We start from the raw sequence: 20,040 nt of genomic DNA, 5'->3' as shown, positions 1-20,040 counted from the left end.
ACTGTGCAAAGAGCACAGGCCAATCTGGGATGACAGTTTACTGTGCAAACAGCACAGGCCAATCTGGGATGACAGTTTACAAACATGGATTAAACCTCTTTTTACCAGATCAAGGCTCAAATCCTGGCTACCTTCTCCGCGAGCATGGTCCAGAGCAGCTGGTGAGTGATGCCGTATCCTAGCAACCCTGGGGCAGTCATGTCAAGGGCACACTGCTGGCTGATGTCACAGGGCTGGCCCCGCGGCTTGTGGGAGCCCATCAACTCACTCATGCACCGGTCACTGACGCTCTCATCCATGTGAACTGGGGTAAATGGATAAAACAATATGAGCCTTACTATGAGAAAACAGGGATTAATGCATGTCGTGAATATTATATGAGATTTTATATGTAAGGTTAATTTACAATTGCCGCGAATTAGCACGTTATTATTATTATTATTATTTGACGTCATATATATTTGTGTTGTTGTTGACACTCAGTTGAATTAAAGGATTGAACCTGAACAGTCGTGTTTTGCATACCAACTCAAAGTACACCATTATACCTTTGTGAAATTGGTGACCAAACAGTAAAATGCCAACAACAATAGAGAAGTTACTAGGCCAGCGGCTAGGTTTGAAGAATATTATCGACTGTTTTGTAAGTAAAATAGAAGAAGCGAGCGATGAAGACGATGACATTCACTTACAAGCGCTTATCAAGAAATCAGAAGAAAAAGCAGCATGTCTGCGAGTCTACAATGAAAAAATTCTCCTGTCACCGACGCCAACGCAGCGCCAGAGAAGATGGTCGAGGCAGAGGAGTAGACCTTCGACGTAGAGGTCAAACTACGAAGATACAAGCAGCGTCTACAGCTGCCCAGCATTGGCATCACAGACGCCGCCGATTTATCATCACATGCATCCAGTTCCGTTAGTCAGCAGGCATACGGTCCACAACCACAGAACAATCAATTCAGGGTCAACATCAATTCGTCCAACAACAGCCGCCAGTCAGAGCCCGAGATAAGAACATCTAGTATTCATAAATTGCCAAAATGAACACTTCAACGATTTGACGGTGATATATTACAACGGCAATCGTTTTGGGATTCCTTCGAATCGTCAATCCATTGCAACTTCAACTTGACTGATGTGCGGAAATTCAGTTATTTAAAAGCACAGTTGGAGGGTTCAGCCGCCATGACTATTGAAGGATTTGCACTCACGAATGCGAATTAAACGGGCACAGTCGAATTGTTACGTGAAAGGTAAGGTTAACATTGCAAAATTGTTCATGCAACCATGCAAGCGTTATTGAAATTGCCATCACCAACTTCCACAGTCACGAGTTTGAGAGGGTTTTATGACCGCATGGAAACGTATATCCGGGGTCTCGAGTTGCTAGGACAACATCAAGATATGTACGGTAGCCTATTGGTGCCAGTTGTATTGGAAAAATTGCAGATGGATATACGTAAAAATTTTGCCCACGTAGAGAGAATAATGACTGGTTTTTGCAAGATCTATGACGAGCGATTAACAAGGAAATCAATATTCTCGAGATCGGCACCGGAAGACTACAACTCAACAGCATTGTTTCATGCAAGTACGAATGGTAAGAAGACCTCATACACTCCTAGTAACAAGTTCGGCAAAAGGAAGACGTAAATTCTTCTAGAACATGTGCATTTTGTGAACAAGAACATTTTAGTAGTGAATGTAAAAACTTTCCTGACACTGCTGCCCGAATTAATGTTGTGAAATAGAAACAGCTCTGTTTTAACTGCTTGGGTAAACACCGAGTCACAGAATTCAAGTCAAACGGATGCTGTCAAAACTGCCATCTGAGGGATCATACTTCTATCTGTAAGGAGATACAAAGAAAACCGGAAGTTGAGTCGCCGCAATCAGAAGCCGCTGTATTCTTCTCGTCTACAAAGAGGTCGAACGCAGACATTGTATTAAAGACCGCCATTGCCCCTCGTCGTCTCACACTACAACGGATGCCGCCATATTATTCAACGAGGGTGCGCAGCGGTCTTTTATCACCAGAAAGCTTGCCGACAATCTTCAACTAGAGAGTGATGGAATAGAGCCACTTAGCCTGACGGGATTCTGAGGAAGTAATAACAGAAGCCTACAGCAACTAGAACGCACGACAGTGTACATAGTATTGAAGAAAAAGAAGATACCTGTCAGTGTGCTCATCGTCCCCACTATTGCGGCTCCCATCAGCTGCTGATATCTCAGATCGACTGCGGAACTTCCGTATCTGCGGGGATTGAAGTTGGCTCATTCTGTTACAGGTGACACGTTTTTTCACATTTTATTACTCGTTGAAGCTGACCACTATTGGGATATTGTCGAAGATCGTGTTGTTCGATGGAACGGGCCGACCGCCGTTAAGTCTAAGATAGGTTATTTACTGTCCGGTCTGATGCTCTCCACGTCTTATGTGCAAGCTGATAAGCACATCTTGAACATATTTGCATCGCGCGCCCCAGAAGACAGCATATTAGAACGTTTCTGGAGTCTTGAGAGCATGGGTATCTCACCTTGTGAACCTGACAGGAAGTCTGTCGAGTACCTAAAGCATTACCAAGAGACATCTATTGAGTACTACAACGGAAGGTTCCATGCCAAACTACCATGGAAGCAAGACCACCCTCCTCTACCAACAAATCACCACATAACTTTGAAGAGAACTGTTGGGACTATTCAGAGGTTGCACAACGAACCGGAAGTGCTTCGGGCATATGGTGACATCATAGCAGAGCAGGAAAGACGTGGCTTCATCAAGCAGGTACCACTTGGTCAAGAGTCAGCTGCAAATGTGCACTACATCCCTCATCTCCCAGTGAAAAAAGAATCATCGACAGATCTTAACGACCCCGTGCCCATCAAGCCGCCGCAGCTGTTATACGGTCGCAGAATTAAAACACTGCCACACGATGACGTAACAGTCGATGCCGGGAGTACTGTCGCTGCAGCCAACCATGCTACATTTAACCGCATGGCAAGGGGACGTGAGCTGCTCATACAACAGTTCTACAGACGCTGGAAGACTGAATACCTGACGTCCGCGAGCACCACCGGATGTCTGGTTCCAACACACAGACAATCAACACCGGGGACGTGGTGCAGATCCATGATGATGGCCCTAGATGTCGATGAAAACTTGCTGCGGTCGATAAGTTGTTACCGGAAGGGACGGGCATGTTCGCGCTTCCAAAGTGTGAACCAGTAACAGACTGTATACCATAAGGCCAATAGCAAACTTTATTCACTGGAAGTGATAAATGCCAATGGAAACTGATGGACAATCATGATGTTATTGTGATGGACTGTTTTTAAATATTTAAGCATTTTGTTATGATTATCGTATTTGTATACTAATGTGAAAACTCTGATTTATCATTTTGCGGACCCAAGTATGTCGTGAATATTATATGAGATTTTATACCTAACGTTAATTAACACTTATCGCTAATTAGGTAGTTTTTATAATTATTATTTGACGTCATATATATTTGTGTTGTTGACGCTCAGTTGAAATAAAGGATCGAACCTGAACAGTCGTGTTTTGCATATCAACTCAAAGTAGTGCGCACAGGCTAATCAAGGACAACACTTTCCGCATTGACTGGATTTTTTAAAGAAGAGACTGCTTTTAAATAAAACAAGATGTGTTTGTGAAACACTATGTCCCCGTATATGACGTTTGACCTTGAAGGATGACCTTGACCTTGACCCTTCACCACTCAAAATGTGCAGCTCCATGAGATACACATGCATGTCAAATATAAAATTGCTAGCTTCAATATTGCAGAAGTGACATTACATGAGCAATTTTGACCCATATATTTGACCTTGAAGGATGACCTTGACCTTGACCTTTCACCACTCAAAATGTGCAGCTCCATGAGATACACAAGCATGCCAAATATCAAGTTGCTATCTTCAATATTGCAAAAGTACTCATACAAGAGTTCAGCGGTCGGAGATGACCGCATTGAAGCCGGATTTTTGATTTAAATGACAGGAAAGTACCTTTCGTGTTTTTGTCAATGCAATACTTAAATTACTGAAATATTGTTCAAAGGTCAAAATGAAATGTAAGTACTTTTCAAGGCATGAGCAAACCTTGTGTTATGTTTTGAATGCATGCATATACATGAACAACAATAACATTTAAGGTCACAAATATGAACTTGAATTGACAATTAGGAAAGTTTGATCTCAATTTTTTTATTAGCAAATTAGTAACATATTGTTTGAAGTTTCCATCAATTTCATTATCAAATGTAAGAAAATAAACTTAGATGAAATAATACTATTTATTGTTTTGCTTTCACATACCTACCTAGTTCTGGCCAACCTTCATATCAAGTTTGAAGACTCTAGGTCTAAGCATACCAAAGTATTAACAACTTTAACATATTTACATCCAAGGTCACAGTGACCTCGACCTTCAAATGAATGACCTTGAAATGACCAGTGGTCATCTAAGTGTGCTTGCAAACCTTTACGTCAAGTTTGAGATTCTAGGTCCAAGCATACCAAAGTTACAACAATTTTAACATTTAAACATTTAAGTTCACAGTGACCTTGACCTTCAAATGAATGACATTGAAATGAATGACCTTGAAATGACCAGTGGTCATCTAAGTGTGCTTGCAAACCTTTACGTCAAGTTTGAGATTCTAGGTCCAAGCATACCAAAGTTATAACAATTTTAACATTTTAACATTGAAGGTCACAGTGACCTTGACCTTCAAATGAATGACATTGAAATGAGCAGTGGTGATCTTCTAGTACTGGCCAACCTTTATGTCAAGTTTGAAGACTCTAGGTACAAGCATACCAAAGTTATAACATGGAATAAGAACTTTAACATTTTTACCTACCAAAGTTATAAGAACTTTAACATTTTTACATTCAAGGTCACAGTGACCTTGACCTTAGAATGAATGACCTTGAAATGACCAGTGGTCATCTAAGTGTGCTTGCAAACCTTCATGTCAAGTTTGAAGACTCTATGCCCAAGCATACCAAAGTTATAACAATTTTAACATTTTAACATTTAAGGTCACAGTGACCTTGACCTTCAAATGAATGACATTGAAATGACCAGTGGTCATCTTCTAGTACTGGCCAATCTTTATTTCAAGTTTGAAGACTCTAGGTACAAGCATACCAAAGTTATAACATGAAATAAGAACTTTAACATTTTTACATTCAAGGTCACAGTGACCTTGACCTTCAAATGAATGACCTTGAAATGTCCAGTGGTTACTTACTAGTTCTGGCCAACCTTCATGTCAAGTTTCAAGACTCTAGGTCCAAGCATACCAAAGTTATAACAACTTTTACATTTTTACATTCAAGGTCACAGTGACCTTGACCTTCAAATGAATGACCTTGAAATGTCCAGTGGTTACTTACTAGTTCTGGCCAACCTTCATGTCAAGTTTCAAGACTCTAGGTCCAAGCATACCAAAGTTATAACAACTTTAACATTTTTATATTGAAGGTCACAGTGACCTTCACCTTCAAATGAATGACCTTGAAATGACCAGTGGTCATCTGTTAATCCTGGCCAACCTTCATGTCAAGTTTGAAGACTCTAGGTCCAAGCATACCAAAGTTATACCATGAAATAAGAACTTTAACATTTTTACATTCAAGGTCACAGTGACCTTGACCTTCAAATGAATGACCTTGAAATGACCAGTGGTTACTAACTAGTTATGGCCAACCTTCATGTCAAGTTTCAAGACTCTAGGTCCAAGCATACCAAAGTTATAACAACTTTAACATTTTTTATATTGAAGGTCACAGTGACCTTGACCTTCAAATGAATGACCTTGAAATGACCAGTGGTCATCTGTTAATCCTGGCCAACCTTCATGTCAAGTTTGAAGACTCTAGGTCCAAGCATACCAAAGTTATACCATGAAATAAGAACTTTAACATTTTCGAGCACGCCGCCACCCCGCCCGCCCGCCCGCCCCCCCCCCCCGCCCGCCCGACAACATCAATCTATAAGCCGAGATTTTTTCGAAAAAAATCCGGCTAAAAATGAGCGTTTTTGGCCACATTTATTTGACCTCTGACCTTGAAGGATGACCTTGACCTTTCACCACTCAAAATGTGCAGCTCCATGAGATACACATGCATGCCAAATATCAAGTTGCTATCTTAAATATTGAAATATTGCAAAAGTGTACATTAAATGAGCGATTTTGACCCATATATTTGACCTTCGACCTTGAAGGATGACCTTGACCTTGACCTTTCACCACTCAAAATGTGAAGCTCTATGAGATACATATGCATGTCAAATATCAAGTTGCTATCTTCAATATTGCAAAAGTTATTGCAAATGTTAAAGTTGGCGCAAACCAACAGACCAACCAACCAACAGACAGGGCAAAAACAATATGTCCCCCACTAATATAGTGGGAGACATAAAAATTCATAAAAACGAGAAAGAGATGTCCCCTATTAGCCTGTGCAGACTGAACGGGCTAATCTGGGACTATATGCGCATGCATTAAGCCCAGTTCTCCCAGATTGAGGCTCAAAAGGATTTTTTGCATTGAAGCTGCTTAATGTGAGAAACCCTGCCTAATTGATATGGGCCGTGCTCTGTGAAAAGGGGATTTTTCAAGCATATGCATAAAGTGTTGTCCCTGATTAGCCTGTGCAGTCTGCACAGGCTAATCAGGGACAACACTTTCCTCCTTAACTGGATTTTTGCTAAGAAGAGACTTTCTTTAAACAGAAAAAATCATAAAAGCGGAAAGTTTCGTCCCTGATTAGCCTGTGCGGACTGCCAACGCTAATCTAGAACAACACTTTACGCACATACATGTACATTAAACCCCTTTTTCACAGAGCACGGCTCATAAAGAATTTCGTAGACACACCAAAATGTGGGCTCATGTTTATGTTCCAACACTTTCATTTCAATAAGTTCTGTATCGTAAATGATTTGCTGCTTTGATATTTTGGGTCATTTTTCAAATATATATGCTTCTTAGATTATTTTAGGTCTGCGTCCTGCATCTCTGACACATTAAAATTGGGAAAAAAACACAATAGTACCAAAGTTTGAGCGTCATAGAGGAAAGTATAGTGGTGTCGGTCCATATTACGTATTTGTAATTCTCCCAATGGGTTATTTTTCACTATTCCATGTCTTTCATGAATTGTACAAAAAAGGTTAAAAATGGCTAAAAAAGCTGCAGTTGCTTTTAGGTAACCAATGATAGTACTTATTTTAAAATGGCTCTGCACAGATTTTTTTTGAAGAGTCCGAATGAAAAACTGGCATCTGCTCTGTTAAAAACATTATGCCCATAAGAAAGTTATAACAAGAGCACCGCATAACAGGTGCCAACGCTCGGCTGCAAGTGCAGTTTTGAATTAATGAAAGCTTATCAGAATTTTTTTTTTTTAGAGGTCACAGTGACCTTGACCTTTGATCTAGTGACCCAAAAATGGGTGTGGCGTGTATAATTCATCAAGGTGCATCTACATATGAAGTTTCAAAGTTGTAGGTGGAAGTAGTTTGATGTAAGAGCCAATGTTCAAATGGTTAACAAAATGAAAAGGTTTTAGCACGACGCCGGACGAGCTGGCTATGACAATACATCGGGTTTTCTCCGAAAACAACCGAGCTAATAAAAATTGGCATTTGCTCTGTTAAAACCAATATGACAATAACTTATGGCATAAGAAAGTTATAACACTTGGCCAGCTTTGTGCAGCAATACTGGAGAACTTGATGAATAATGTGATGTCTTGAAAAAGATTGTTGCCCACCAAGAAAAAGATGAAACAAGGGACAAAATTGTCACAAAACCAGGTTTTCATTGTGAAAAAAAAATCTGATAAAGGGAGAAAACTCAAACTGAACTTTTGAAATGACCAAAAAAAATTAACCCCCTTTGTAAGTTTTTTTTTTTTTTTAAATCTATTTTTAGTCGTGGCGACCTTGACATTGGAGATATTGACGTGATTCTTTCGTGGGACACACCGTCCCATGATGGTGAACAAATGTGCCAAATGATTTTAAAATCTCACAATGAATGACATAGTTATGGCCAGGACAAGCTCATTTATGGCCATTTTTGACCTTTGAACTCAAAGTGTGACCTTGACCTTGGAGATATCGACGTAATTATTTCGCGCGACACACCGTCCAATGATGGTGAACAAATGTGCCAAATGATTTTAAAATCTGACGATGAACGACATAGTTATGGCTCGGACAAGCTCATTTATGGCCATTTTTGACCTTTGAACTCAAAGTGTGACCTTGACCTTGGAGATATCGACGTAATTATTTCGCGCAACACACCGTCCAATGATGGTGAACAAATGTGCCAAATGATTTTAAAATCTGACAATGAACGACATAGTTATGGCCCGGACAAGCTTATTCCGCCAGCCCGCCAGCCAGCCAGCCAGCCCGCCAGCCAGCCAGCCCGCCCGCATTCGCCAATCTAATAACCAGTTTTTTCCTTCGGAAAACCTGGTTAATTAGCCTGAAACAGAGGGAGAGTCAGCCGGAACCCAGTCAGCAAAAAAACGCCAGTTTTTGACTTCACGGCTTTCTTTCTACTTGTGGCTTAGGTTTGTGGACAAAACAGATGATCATGCTTATTGTATGTACTATTTGATATGTGATGAGTGTAAGTGAACGTACATGAACGAAAATCATGGACCTCATAGTTTACTTAAATAGTTTTGTTTATTTTTTTAAGTATTTTTTTATTCTTTAAGTTTTGTTATTTCTAGTGCATTTCAGGGAAAAAAACATTTGATTTAAATTTAGACTTTTTCTAACTGCATTGGAAACAATATGCCCATATACACTTTTTCTTAGTGCTATTTTCTTCAGTGCCAGGAGAAAACACTTCAGGACTCATCCATTAACCCTTTGCATGCTGGGAAATTTGTCGTCTGCTAAAATGTTGTATGATGAATTTCAAAAATTATCATTTTCTTCCATTTTTTTTCAAAGAATACTATCAGAATAGCAAACAGTTTGGATCCTGATGAGACGCCACGTTCTGTCGTGTCTCATCTGGATCCAAACTGTTTGCAAAGGCCTTCAAAATTCAGTTCCAGCATTGAAAGGGTTAAGTTTGAAGCTCATAGATATTAACTGGGACTCAGTGTCTTCAAATTTGCGAGATCCTGTGACTCATTGAAGAAAATTTCTAGATGAATCTCTGATTCTTACAGTTTAAATGAAATTGCTCAACCAGTATCAGGGTAAAGTAAATAAATACTAGTCTGACGCAAAATTTACCTAAAATGACAGTCAGACATATAGTGTTTTCACTGTTATGTAGAACAGACAGTTATTTTATTTTGACATAAACAATCTTCATAATAAAAAAACTTTATAAATACTTCTCAGCCGATCAATGAGAGAAGATAAATTCAAGCCAAAAAGCATGTGAATGAATATTTAAATTAGTTTGTGCAATGTATACATAGCAATTAACAAGAGATGTGTTTGTCAGAAACACAATGCCCCCTATAGACCGTTCCAGAATCGATAAATTGACCGCGGCCATATTGTCAGTCACGTGACTGTCCGCCATTACACTACTGCCAACTTCTGCTAGACAGCGATTCCAAAAGCCAAAGACGTAGCGAATACCCGCTTCGCCGATGTCGGATAAATAAATTACTTAATGAATTATTTTCAGACGATTATCACATTTTTGTTGTTAAATTGATTGTTTGAAGTTGAGATTGATTGTTACAAATAAAAAAAATTAAAATGCTCTTGTGTGTTTGTTTTGTGTGTGTGTGTAAACAAGTGGTAATCATCGGCGAAAATTTGCCGGTTCAGACGCTCATATTATTTTGATTAGACATTTTACTTATTACTTGTTACAAACAATTCACGCATGTATTGCTGTGTTGATTTTAATAGCCGCAACATCAAGCAGATTATACTTATTAAAGATTCTCGCGCAATTAATTAACGCTAATTGTTTGAAATGGGTAAAACTCTATACTCTAAAATCATAACATATTGTATTAAGTATGGTATTTTTGATACGCCTTCCATTATTTTTCTTGTTCTAACTGAAATCAGATATAAACAAAATATTGTTTGGATTTAAATTTAATTTTGTATATTATTTTCTTGTTCTAACTGAAATCAGATATAAACAAAATGTTGTTTGGATTTAAATTTAATTTTGTGAGCTGGAATTATGTCTCGTACAAAACCCCGAACTTTTGGGAGAGTGATATTGATCTTGACGATCTTTTAGGAGATTATATGGAAGATGAAGAGAAAGTGAATATATCTAGTTGAGTAGATTTTCATCTTTGGAATATTTAACAGCTATAAAGCTAAAAATCTTTAAAAGTGTATTTTAAAGGTTTTTGCAGTAACGCAAAACATATGGATAACAACGCTTAATTAGTCAATTAATCGAAACGAAAAAAAAAACTAAATAATATTTCAAAAATATATTATTTAGTGCCAAAAGAATTTATTAATACATTTATTCGCATCTTAAAAAACGCGTCATTAGCATCAAAGTAAAGATTATCTGAAGACTGAAAGGCCGACAATTTGACACAACAAAGGGCTCATGCATAAGCCGTATTATTTTCTGCAGAAAAGCTTCAATAAATTACAATAGTAAGACATCTAGTTATAAAAATATAATTATGAATGGCATGAGTACGTTAGTGTGATAAACACGTGAGTGATAGAAAGTGTAAGGGGTGCATTGAAAATAAACGTACTACAAAGCCCTATTAAAAGCGAAGTGCATAACAGTATTTACATGTAATTTTAATTTGATGTTTTTTTTTACAGAGAATGACGCTATTGAGGAATATTAACTTACAACTGAAATACACAACTTTACATGATGCAAATTGAACTGTGTATTCATGTATATTGAAAACTCGTTACTAGTGAGTATGAGTGGCAAATATCTAACATTTGAAAACACATATATCTATATACATATTTTTTTTAAACATTATTTACCCCCGTTGGTGTCAAATGTAATTTCTTGTTTTTATGATGTCGTTCGTGCATTGCCGTAACATTAAATCTTCATACGAAATGACGTAGTTTTAATTAACCGATACCCGCTAAATACGTTAAATGTTCTGTTTTTAGGTAAATTTTATAATTATCAAATACTTTTTTTTCATAAATTAAACCAGGGATTAAACGGGCTAGTATCTTTACGGTGTACAATTTCTGATATTCTATATTGGACATAACTTTTAATTTGTACAATATGTAACATATCTAATGTACGCAACTGTTAAGTATGTCGTAGGTAAAATATTAAACCAAATGACTGCTTAATACTACCAGAAAGAGAAGACATGGTGGCATCATCAATTGTGTTTAATGACCAGACTGTCATCTGCCACCCAGTGTGGTTTATGACACCCCGGGATGACACCATGTTGTTAGTTAAGTCTGGATAATATCTGATCAAAACGAGATAATCGGATTATGCAGAACAAAGGGGCAATTCAACACTGAAATGCAAAGGATTACGCGATTTTAAGATTGATGCATATAATCAAATGATAAATATTGCATTTAATTTAATTAAATGGTTTTTTTTAATGTGTCAACGTGTTTATTTTACTAGACAAATACCTAAAAAAATGCACGTTTTTCAAACATTTTTCTGTTATAACAATAGCTTAACATCTCTAGCAGAAAAACTTTATTTCATACAATTTGCATGACAAACAAAAAAGTTTTACAAAAAGAAAGAAATTCACCTGTTGAATAATCGGCGCTCTCTTATATATTTTACCGGTTGTTAAGCAGTAGTGTAATGGCGGACGAAGAGAGTATTCAGGGGAGATGATTGGGTAATTACTAAATTATGGAACGGTCTATTGCGCAGCTTTGAAATAAAATTTCAATATATCATTTGGCATGTTTAGAAATTATCTCCCTTTTAAAGCTAATTACCTCCCTTGGATTGTATTTTTTGACTTTTGACCTTGAAGGATGACCTTGACCTTTCACCACTCAAAATGTGCAGCTTCATGAGATACACATGCATGCCAAATATCAAGTTGCTATCTTCAATATTGCAAAAGTTATGGCCAATGTTAAAGTTTTCAAACGGACACACAGACTGACAAACTGACAGACTGACAGATGGACTGACGGACAGTTCAACTGCTATATGCCACCCTACCGGGAGCATAAAAACACCCATAATTCCAAATCTGAAGATTTCATTGTGCAATTTTTTTTAATTTCAGTGTTATTCGTGATATTTTTCCCAATGGGTACAGTACCAGTAAATTTCCCGATAGAGAAAAATAATGGCTGTACATGAACCAGGCATACAAGAAGAGTACCTTCCCGTTTAGCCCTGTCATACTCCGCTTGTGTCCACTCTAATGTCAAGTTGACCTTTTTGAAGGAGGTGTCAAAGTTGTCCCATGGCGTCCGTAATACCATCCCCATCAGGCTGTAATATAAAACAATAATAGATTTCCTTGGAAATCATGCAGGGCTTAATGTATGTGTGTAAAGTGTCATCCCAAATTAGCCTGTGCAGTCTACACAGGCTAATCAGGGACAACACTATACGGCTTAACTGGATTTTAATTTACAAGAGACTTCAAACAAAAAGGTCAATAAGAGCAGAAAGTATTGTCCCAGATTAGCCTGTGCAGACTACACAGGCTTATCTGGAATGACACTTTACGCAAATGCATTACGCTCAGTTTCCCCAGAATGTGTCTCTCCCATGGTGTACCTAACATCATCTCCTTCAGGCTGTAATATCAAAGACCAGTATAACATTGGGGATGTCACTTTGTTAAACATCAGATTAACCAACGAATATCTACTACACTGTACATCTTATTATAAAAGTGCTATCAACTCACATGTAGTATGAATATGAAATATTATTATTTCAATGTTTAAAGATATAATACATGTTTAAAGTCCATTAGAAAATATGAGAACTGATATTATTATGACATATTATATTTTATCATGAATCTTCTTTTTGGAAACAGTGATTGCTGTAATGTATGAGAATGACATTTAAATAAACATTTTGCATTTATACACAAGTAACTCTTCACTATTTTATGCATTTGATAAGGCAAACAACTCATACATATTTAAGATGAAAACAAACAGCGTTCCAGCTTTTTTCGCAACTACTTTGTATTCATTGTATTTAATACTGGTTAACTGTATCGCAATATATTTCGATACATGTTATGCTATATTGTTGTACCCATAATCTTTAGAAGGTAATTGCGCCATCCTTTGTATTCTAACAGTATCTGATGATATTGCCTAATGCTGATATATGATGCCTAAGTTTTTTTTTGTATCTATATGTACCTGAAGTGTTTGTTGTACTTACCTGAAGTATTTCTCGCCATCCTTTCTGACATGTTCCAAGGCCTGGTCACAAATTGTGGTGGCAGTTTTCTTCAGTCTTCGCATCTGGTCCACCTGTGACTGATTCAGGTGTTGTAACTTGCCAGACTCATAGTCTTTGATTATAGCTGCCAGGTGTCCTGCAATCAACAGGTTTTATAGCTCTGGGAAAATAGGGCTTAATGCGTGTAAGTAAAGTATCGTCCCAGATGAACCTGTGTGATTAAACACTTTCCTCTTTAATTGTATTGTTCATTTAAAGGAAGTATGTTCTTACAAAAAGTCCAGTTTAGGTGGAAAGTGTTGTCCCTGATGAGCATGTGCAGATGGACTGCACAGGATAATCTCATTCTGGGATCCCACTTTAAGCACATGCATTAAGTACGGTTGTCCCAGAGCGAGAATCATATCAACTAAGTCCCTTAAACAGTGTGTTGATGCAAAAGGTTAGAGGTTATGAACATAATTGTTGCATTAGTCGGTAAATAATTAGTCATTCATTCCCAAGTTTCAGTTATTTAGGAACAAAAACAGCTCACATACAGAAAAATAATTACGACAATGAATCAGTCAAATAATCTACAAAGCAAATAAAATGTGGAATTTTCAGAAATTCACACAATTCAAAGTCAGACAACTTTTTTAAGAAAGATAAAACTCAAAATTTAAATGAAGCATAAACTGACTATGCATATAAAACCATGTTTTATTAAATGTTTTGAATGATAGTATCATTTATTAAAATTGATATTTTGTAACCATGGCAAGCCTGCCTTTGCATGCATACTTAAAATTGACATTTTCATAACATTGCATAGTATATTCAAACCAAAGTAACTTGTGGGTCGGGTAAACTCACTGTAGTTCATAAGCGCCCTATGTTTTTTTTAAAACAAACCTGCGTGACCTACTTGTCAAATCAGACCGAAAACATTTCACACTGCCAGTATGAATCGATTTTTGGAAATTAAATGTTGTAAAACTCACACTATAACAAAATTTGAATTTTTATAGTTTCATTAATTGTCTTGACGAAAAAATCAGACTGCTTGAAAATAACTGTCATATGTATTTTACTTGATGTCTTAAATTTGTATGTATGTTATTGACTGCTACTTTGAATGGTATGTCAGATTTTTGTTTAATCATGTTTAATTTGAGTGCTGTTAATCTTATTTACCGCAAACCTACCGAGCGAAAAAAATAAACAACAAAGGGGAAGAGTGGTGTTGTTTTTGTTTCTACTGCAGTTAATATTGAAAGAATTTCATCATAAAAAGGACTAATCCAATAAGTTAAGTTGAATATGATTGTCCTTTAAATCCTTTATCTGATATATAAAGATGTTTCTTTGACACAAGTGAATATTCCTTATGTACCGCGAGACTACCATGTTGCAGGCTAACTACATAAAATAATTAAAATAGGTTTCCTATTCAGGGCCCTTGCTAAACTTTGGGGATTGGGGCCGGGGCCCTTAGAGGGCGGAATTTTGCGTCGTTTTGGGCGAAAAGGGGAATTTTAGAAGATCTTTTCACCAACCATTCAACACTTAAAATTGCTATATTTTAATGTAATTTACAAAAATATACATTTAATCAAAGGTTAATAGCACAATAAAAGCTTGCAACATAGGTATAAAAGTAAAAAAAAAAATTTTTTTTTTGAGGAGGGAATTTTTAGCTGAAATAGGTGGAAAAAGTATACTATTTTAAGGGGGGAATGGGGCCGAAAAACGGCCAAACAAGGGCCCTGATTCTAATTGTATATCTTAACTAACAAGCAGTTTGGAAATGCCTACATGTAAACAACTTAACCCATTTGTGCCTAGCGTCTAGAAAAAAGGCCTTGGCATACAGCGTAGTCTGCGCTGTGTGCTTAAAGGAATTTCTGTAAGAAATATTCTAAATATAGAAATAAATATACCAGACATCCCTAATTTTGGTAATAAATTGATCCAATTTAGAAGCATCGGAGAGTCCACTAGGCATAAATGGGTTAATGATTATTGGAACAGAGCTATCATGTAATACACTTAGTCTAGAGCATTGATTCATTGCTGGTACTTAAATGTTCAAACAGATTTTCATGAGGTCTTACAAATGTTACAATTTAAGTACAATTTAGAAAAAAAATCAATCTTTGTTACATGCAATGTTACATTATCACTGTTTTAATGTACAATATACAGCATGCTGACTGTTAAAGGTTAGTAATGGGTTGGCCATTGTTTATTGTTATACACAAATATCTGTAATCCTTTCAAATCAGCTTTAGATGGCAACAGATGTTTGACACTATCCGGTTATCACATATTGCCATAAGAGGTTTCATTGTGCTATTGAATTCATCAAATATTCAATAAGAAAGCATAAGAAAGTAAATGTCTTGACATGTGTAACGTAACAGCCCCGTAGAGATAAATAAATAAATTATTTATTTATCAATATAACATATTGTTTATTCATATATAACATAAATATTAGGTTATATAATATAACAATATGATAGAAAATTAGTTACAGACAATATTATTAATATTAATAATTATCACCAGACATACAAAGTACTGCAGCCGGAATTCTAATCTTATTAAATTATCTCTCACATCCATTGAACTATACGATGAAGACAATTACAATAATACCTTTTTATCACCACAGGTAGTCAAATCAGATGTCTGAAAGGATTATTCGATAAGTGGGTAAACACATGAATAAATTGGTTACTCCATTCTCGGGGAATGTCATTTTGGAACAGTACTTTAGCGGTCAGCCAGTCGGCAAGTAACAAATAGTAAGGGAACTCTTTGACCAAGCCAATTAGAAATCAACGAGTAGTCAGTAAAACGCTTTGACCAATCAAATATTTTATAAGGAGTAGTATAATGTTATGTTGATGTGTATTTCAGTATAAAACGAGATGTTTTATGTAGAAAGGGCACTCTGCGCTTAGAATTTGAGGTGAACAGATCGAGAAAGATCCAATCATGTAGTTGTCAGACTGTACTTATATATTTGAAAATATGAATTTTATCAGATATTAAATTGGACTGGAATTCATATATGACGTTGTTGTTGAGTATTTCATTCCACATTGTTAGACGGATAAATTGACATTAATGGAAATGGATGGACTTGCCCTATTCGCAATGTAGCAAAATGTAGTTAATGCGAATCAAGTTATTATGGCAATATGCGCATGACGTGTAATAGAAAGAGTAGTCATTACACCCCCCAGACATTACACCCTTAGTCATTACACCCTCTAAGCCTGGACATTACACCTCTCAAGATGTAGTCATCACACCTCCCAAGATATAAACATAATTGATTTATTTATTTAGAAAATATCATACTTTATGTATACATTGTTACTCTGTCAAAATGCCTAAAAAACAAAAAAATGGTGTATTGATCTGTTAAATATCATTCATTAACTAATGATTAAGCAATATACTCTTTACATACTCTTTGTTCGTAAATAACTAAAGTAAAACAGATTGATTGGTTACAAAACTGTGTGATTTCAATTATTTATCCAATTATAATTCTTTTAAAGATATGGGTTCCTTGTGCATTATTTATTGTTCTGATTTTTATGCATTATGGTGAAATAAAAATAAATGTATATAAATTAAGATTGTGTTTTGTTTATTCTAAATATTTCTGGTATGTGTCACAGACATATTGGAAGTTCTTGGATAAACAAAGATGGTCTGTTACATTCTTGCTGCATTCCAGTCTCAAAGAATTTCACAAGTATTTGACACTTCCTGTAAAAGGCTATAAAATGGCCCACCAAATATTGGATCAGTTTCATTATAGGAATGACTGTCTTTGCTGCATGCTCATTTATTGATAATTTAAATGTTATAGCTTATTATAAATTAAGAGTTTTACAGTAATTTTATTTATTAGATTGAAATAAATTCTCCATTAAAGGATAACTTTTAAAAACTTCTATTTCTATCAAACTAAGCTATTATCATTGATTTAATATCTTAGCATGACTGAATTTTTTTTAAAGTTCTCTGTTAATGGAATATTTTATTTGGATCAATTAATAAAGTATTATTTACCATAACATTTAACTTAAATTAATTTTATCTATAACATGCAGCAAAGATAGTACTACTAATAAGTTAGTGGGTAGTTTAAACCTATTTATTTTAGCTCGATTGCATCGAAAGCCTAAGGCTTATATAAATGCTCTCGAGTCCGTTTCCTGGGCCTAGAACCAGTACTTGGTGTCTTTGGGGGAGATCTAAAGAACGCTCCCACGGTGGGGATCGAACCCGTGACCTCCCGGTTGCTAGGCGGACACCATATCCATTACACCACGGCGACCTTAAGTTAGTGGGTATGATCACACATGCAAATAAATACCTTATATTCACTGGTTGGGCTTGAATGTAAATGGCACACTTTTAGATGATGACTGCTCAATTAATAATTTGAGCAACCATTAATCTCATCAGTGTCATCTTACACGACAAATCCAATCAGTGGTTCATAAGTTATCTATTGGAAGATGTGATCACACCTTACTAATCTAATCAATATATTGGGTGGTGTAATGACTACACCTTGAGAGGTGTAATGTCCTGGCGTAGAGGGTGTAATGACTAGGGGTGTAACGTCTGGGGGTGTAATGACTGGATAGGGTTAGACACTGTTAAATGAAGAGAAACAAACTCAAGCGATTATGTGACACATGGGATAACATTTTACTTGAATTTGTGGATTGTTTCGTCTTATTAATCAATATTTCCATAAAAGGATACCATCAAAACGTGAATGTAATACCTTTAAAGCCAAGTCCTAGGTCTAAATACGTGTCAATTTGAATAATTTCACTCTCATTTTATATAGGCCACATTCTGGGAAAATGGGGTTTAATGCATAATTATATTAACACGGTCATGGACATAAATAAACGTCAGTTGTAAAAAAGAGGGCCATGATGGCTCTTAAACGACATTAATTGGGCTTAGTACAAAACGAACTGTAATTGGTGAACGTTCGCTACAACTGAACGCACTACATGGAAGCAGTTGACAATCGCGAAATCGAATGTCACAAACCTTCCAAGACGCGAACACCAAATAACCCGTCCACATTAAGGTTTTTGTAATCGCTCTGATAGAAGTTTACTATCTTGTCAACTGAATGCAAAACAGCTTTTAAATAATCATCAACATTATCCAAGTAAACAATTGGTAGACAAAAAATAAACACAAGAAATATAACAAAGCTAGCCATTTTAGGTCAGAAAGTAGTAAATATTACAACGCTCCTTGTTCATTAGCCATTAGTCTGTTTCCCGGCTGCTAAATACAAGAGGCAGGCTATGTCATTCTATACATAGATTGTGACGTCACTACGGTATTGTCAGTAAGACCGGTGTGACACTATGAGGCTATATAGATATTATCCATATTCATGGCATATGTTTGCCGATGCACTAAATTTCGATTTTAATTGACATCAAATTACATATTGTAATCCATTCAATCATCATCTTGATCTTCTTCTTCTTCTTCTTCTTCGTGTGTAGAACACGATCTATCTTAAGGACACTGTACAACAAGAAACAATTTAGGAGTCGTTGTGTGGCGCGAGTAAAAGAAGTTTTAAAGCTATGTACAACGTCATTGGTACATGTATATTGTTGGGGTGCCATCCCTTTCTTAAATGATTCAATGCTTAGACCGTCACAAGGTGGTTTGGCGGTTGATTCCACAGTCTTGTTGTCGACATGAAGAAGGATTTCTGAGGTATATGTCATGCAGTACGGAATGATGTACCTGATACTGATGCCTCATGTGGATGATATTGCACGGCGGAGGTAGGGATAAGATATAATCAGAGTGTTTATGATTCGGACCTTAGCAGTTTGTCCGAGATTATCACTCAAATGTACTTTCCTACCTTTACAGCTGCAATCCTATGTCCATAAATCACATACCCTTTGGGTTGCGCTTTTTGGAGATGTGAAAGACTTCACACTTTGACGGATTAAATGACACCTGCTAGTATTGTTCCCATTTCTGTAAGACGTCCAGATCAGGCTAAAGTGTTGTTGTATCATATTCTGTCTTCATCCGTCTGTAAAAAGACTGTTGTCAGCAAAGGGCCGGCTTTGGGGGGTTACAATGCTTCAATCAAACATATATCCAATCCAGAGTTAATTTGGGCCATCTCTACAGTTAATATGCATACTTCTTTTTATCTTAAACCACAGATTGGATCGGACGAAGCGTCTCTAAATTAAACTAACAGCGCCTCTGAGGCTTAAATCTTGTTGTGTTTAATGCGATTTGTATGTGCTGTCATGTAAGATGTTGTAAATTCGCGACTTGCCTTCAAGGGCAAGCGGATGATGACGATAATTGCTCTACTGATAAAGTTCCTGGAGCTTCAGTATGCCTATCTATGTATTGTTCTGTCTAGCAAATCAAGATTATGATAGATTTTGAATTCAACACATGTTTAATGTACACCAACACAGATTTTTTTCGAAGGGATAACATTATAATTATTATTCCACAGTAGCTTAAGGTTGAATGATGAAGATAATTTATCTTCTGGTGATCTCTTTGAGGTTTG

At 36.5% G+C, this 20,040-nt stretch overlaps 1 protein-coding gene across 2 annotated transcripts in view; it reads right to left on the bottom strand.

Annotated features, from left to right (window-relative positions):
* Positions 1–18,738, bottom strand: part of LOC127871388 (UPF0764 protein C16orf89 homolog) — a 37,371-nt gene extending 18,633 nt beyond the window's left edge. Inside the window, exons 1-4 of one of the 2 annotated variants that reach the window (XM_052414257.1) lie at positions 18,516–18,738; positions 13,413–13,569; positions 12,382–12,494; positions 132–304 (exon numbers count right to left, since the gene is read on the bottom strand). In XM_052414257.1, coding sequence (XP_052270217.1) covers positions 132–304; positions 12,382–12,494; positions 13,413–13,569; positions 18,516–18,693 — 621 coding nt within the window. In that variant the 5' untranslated portion in view covers positions 18,694–18,738. The remainder of the gene's footprint in view (positions 1–131; positions 305–12,381; positions 12,495–13,412; positions 13,570–18,515) is intronic. The other variant, XM_052414258.1, reaches the window with a different exon arrangement.
* Between the last annotated feature and the right edge of the window lie 1,302 nt (positions 18,739–20,040).

The sequence above is a fragment of the Dreissena polymorpha genome, chromosome 3, assembly GCF_020536995.1.
Source record: "Dreissena polymorpha isolate Duluth1 chromosome 3, UMN_Dpol_1.0, whole genome shotgun sequence".
NCBI classification, from domain to species: Eukaryota; Metazoa; Mollusca; class Bivalvia; order Myida; family Dreissenidae; genus Dreissena; species Dreissena polymorpha.
This window is presented reverse-complemented; position numbering and strand designations above follow the sequence as displayed.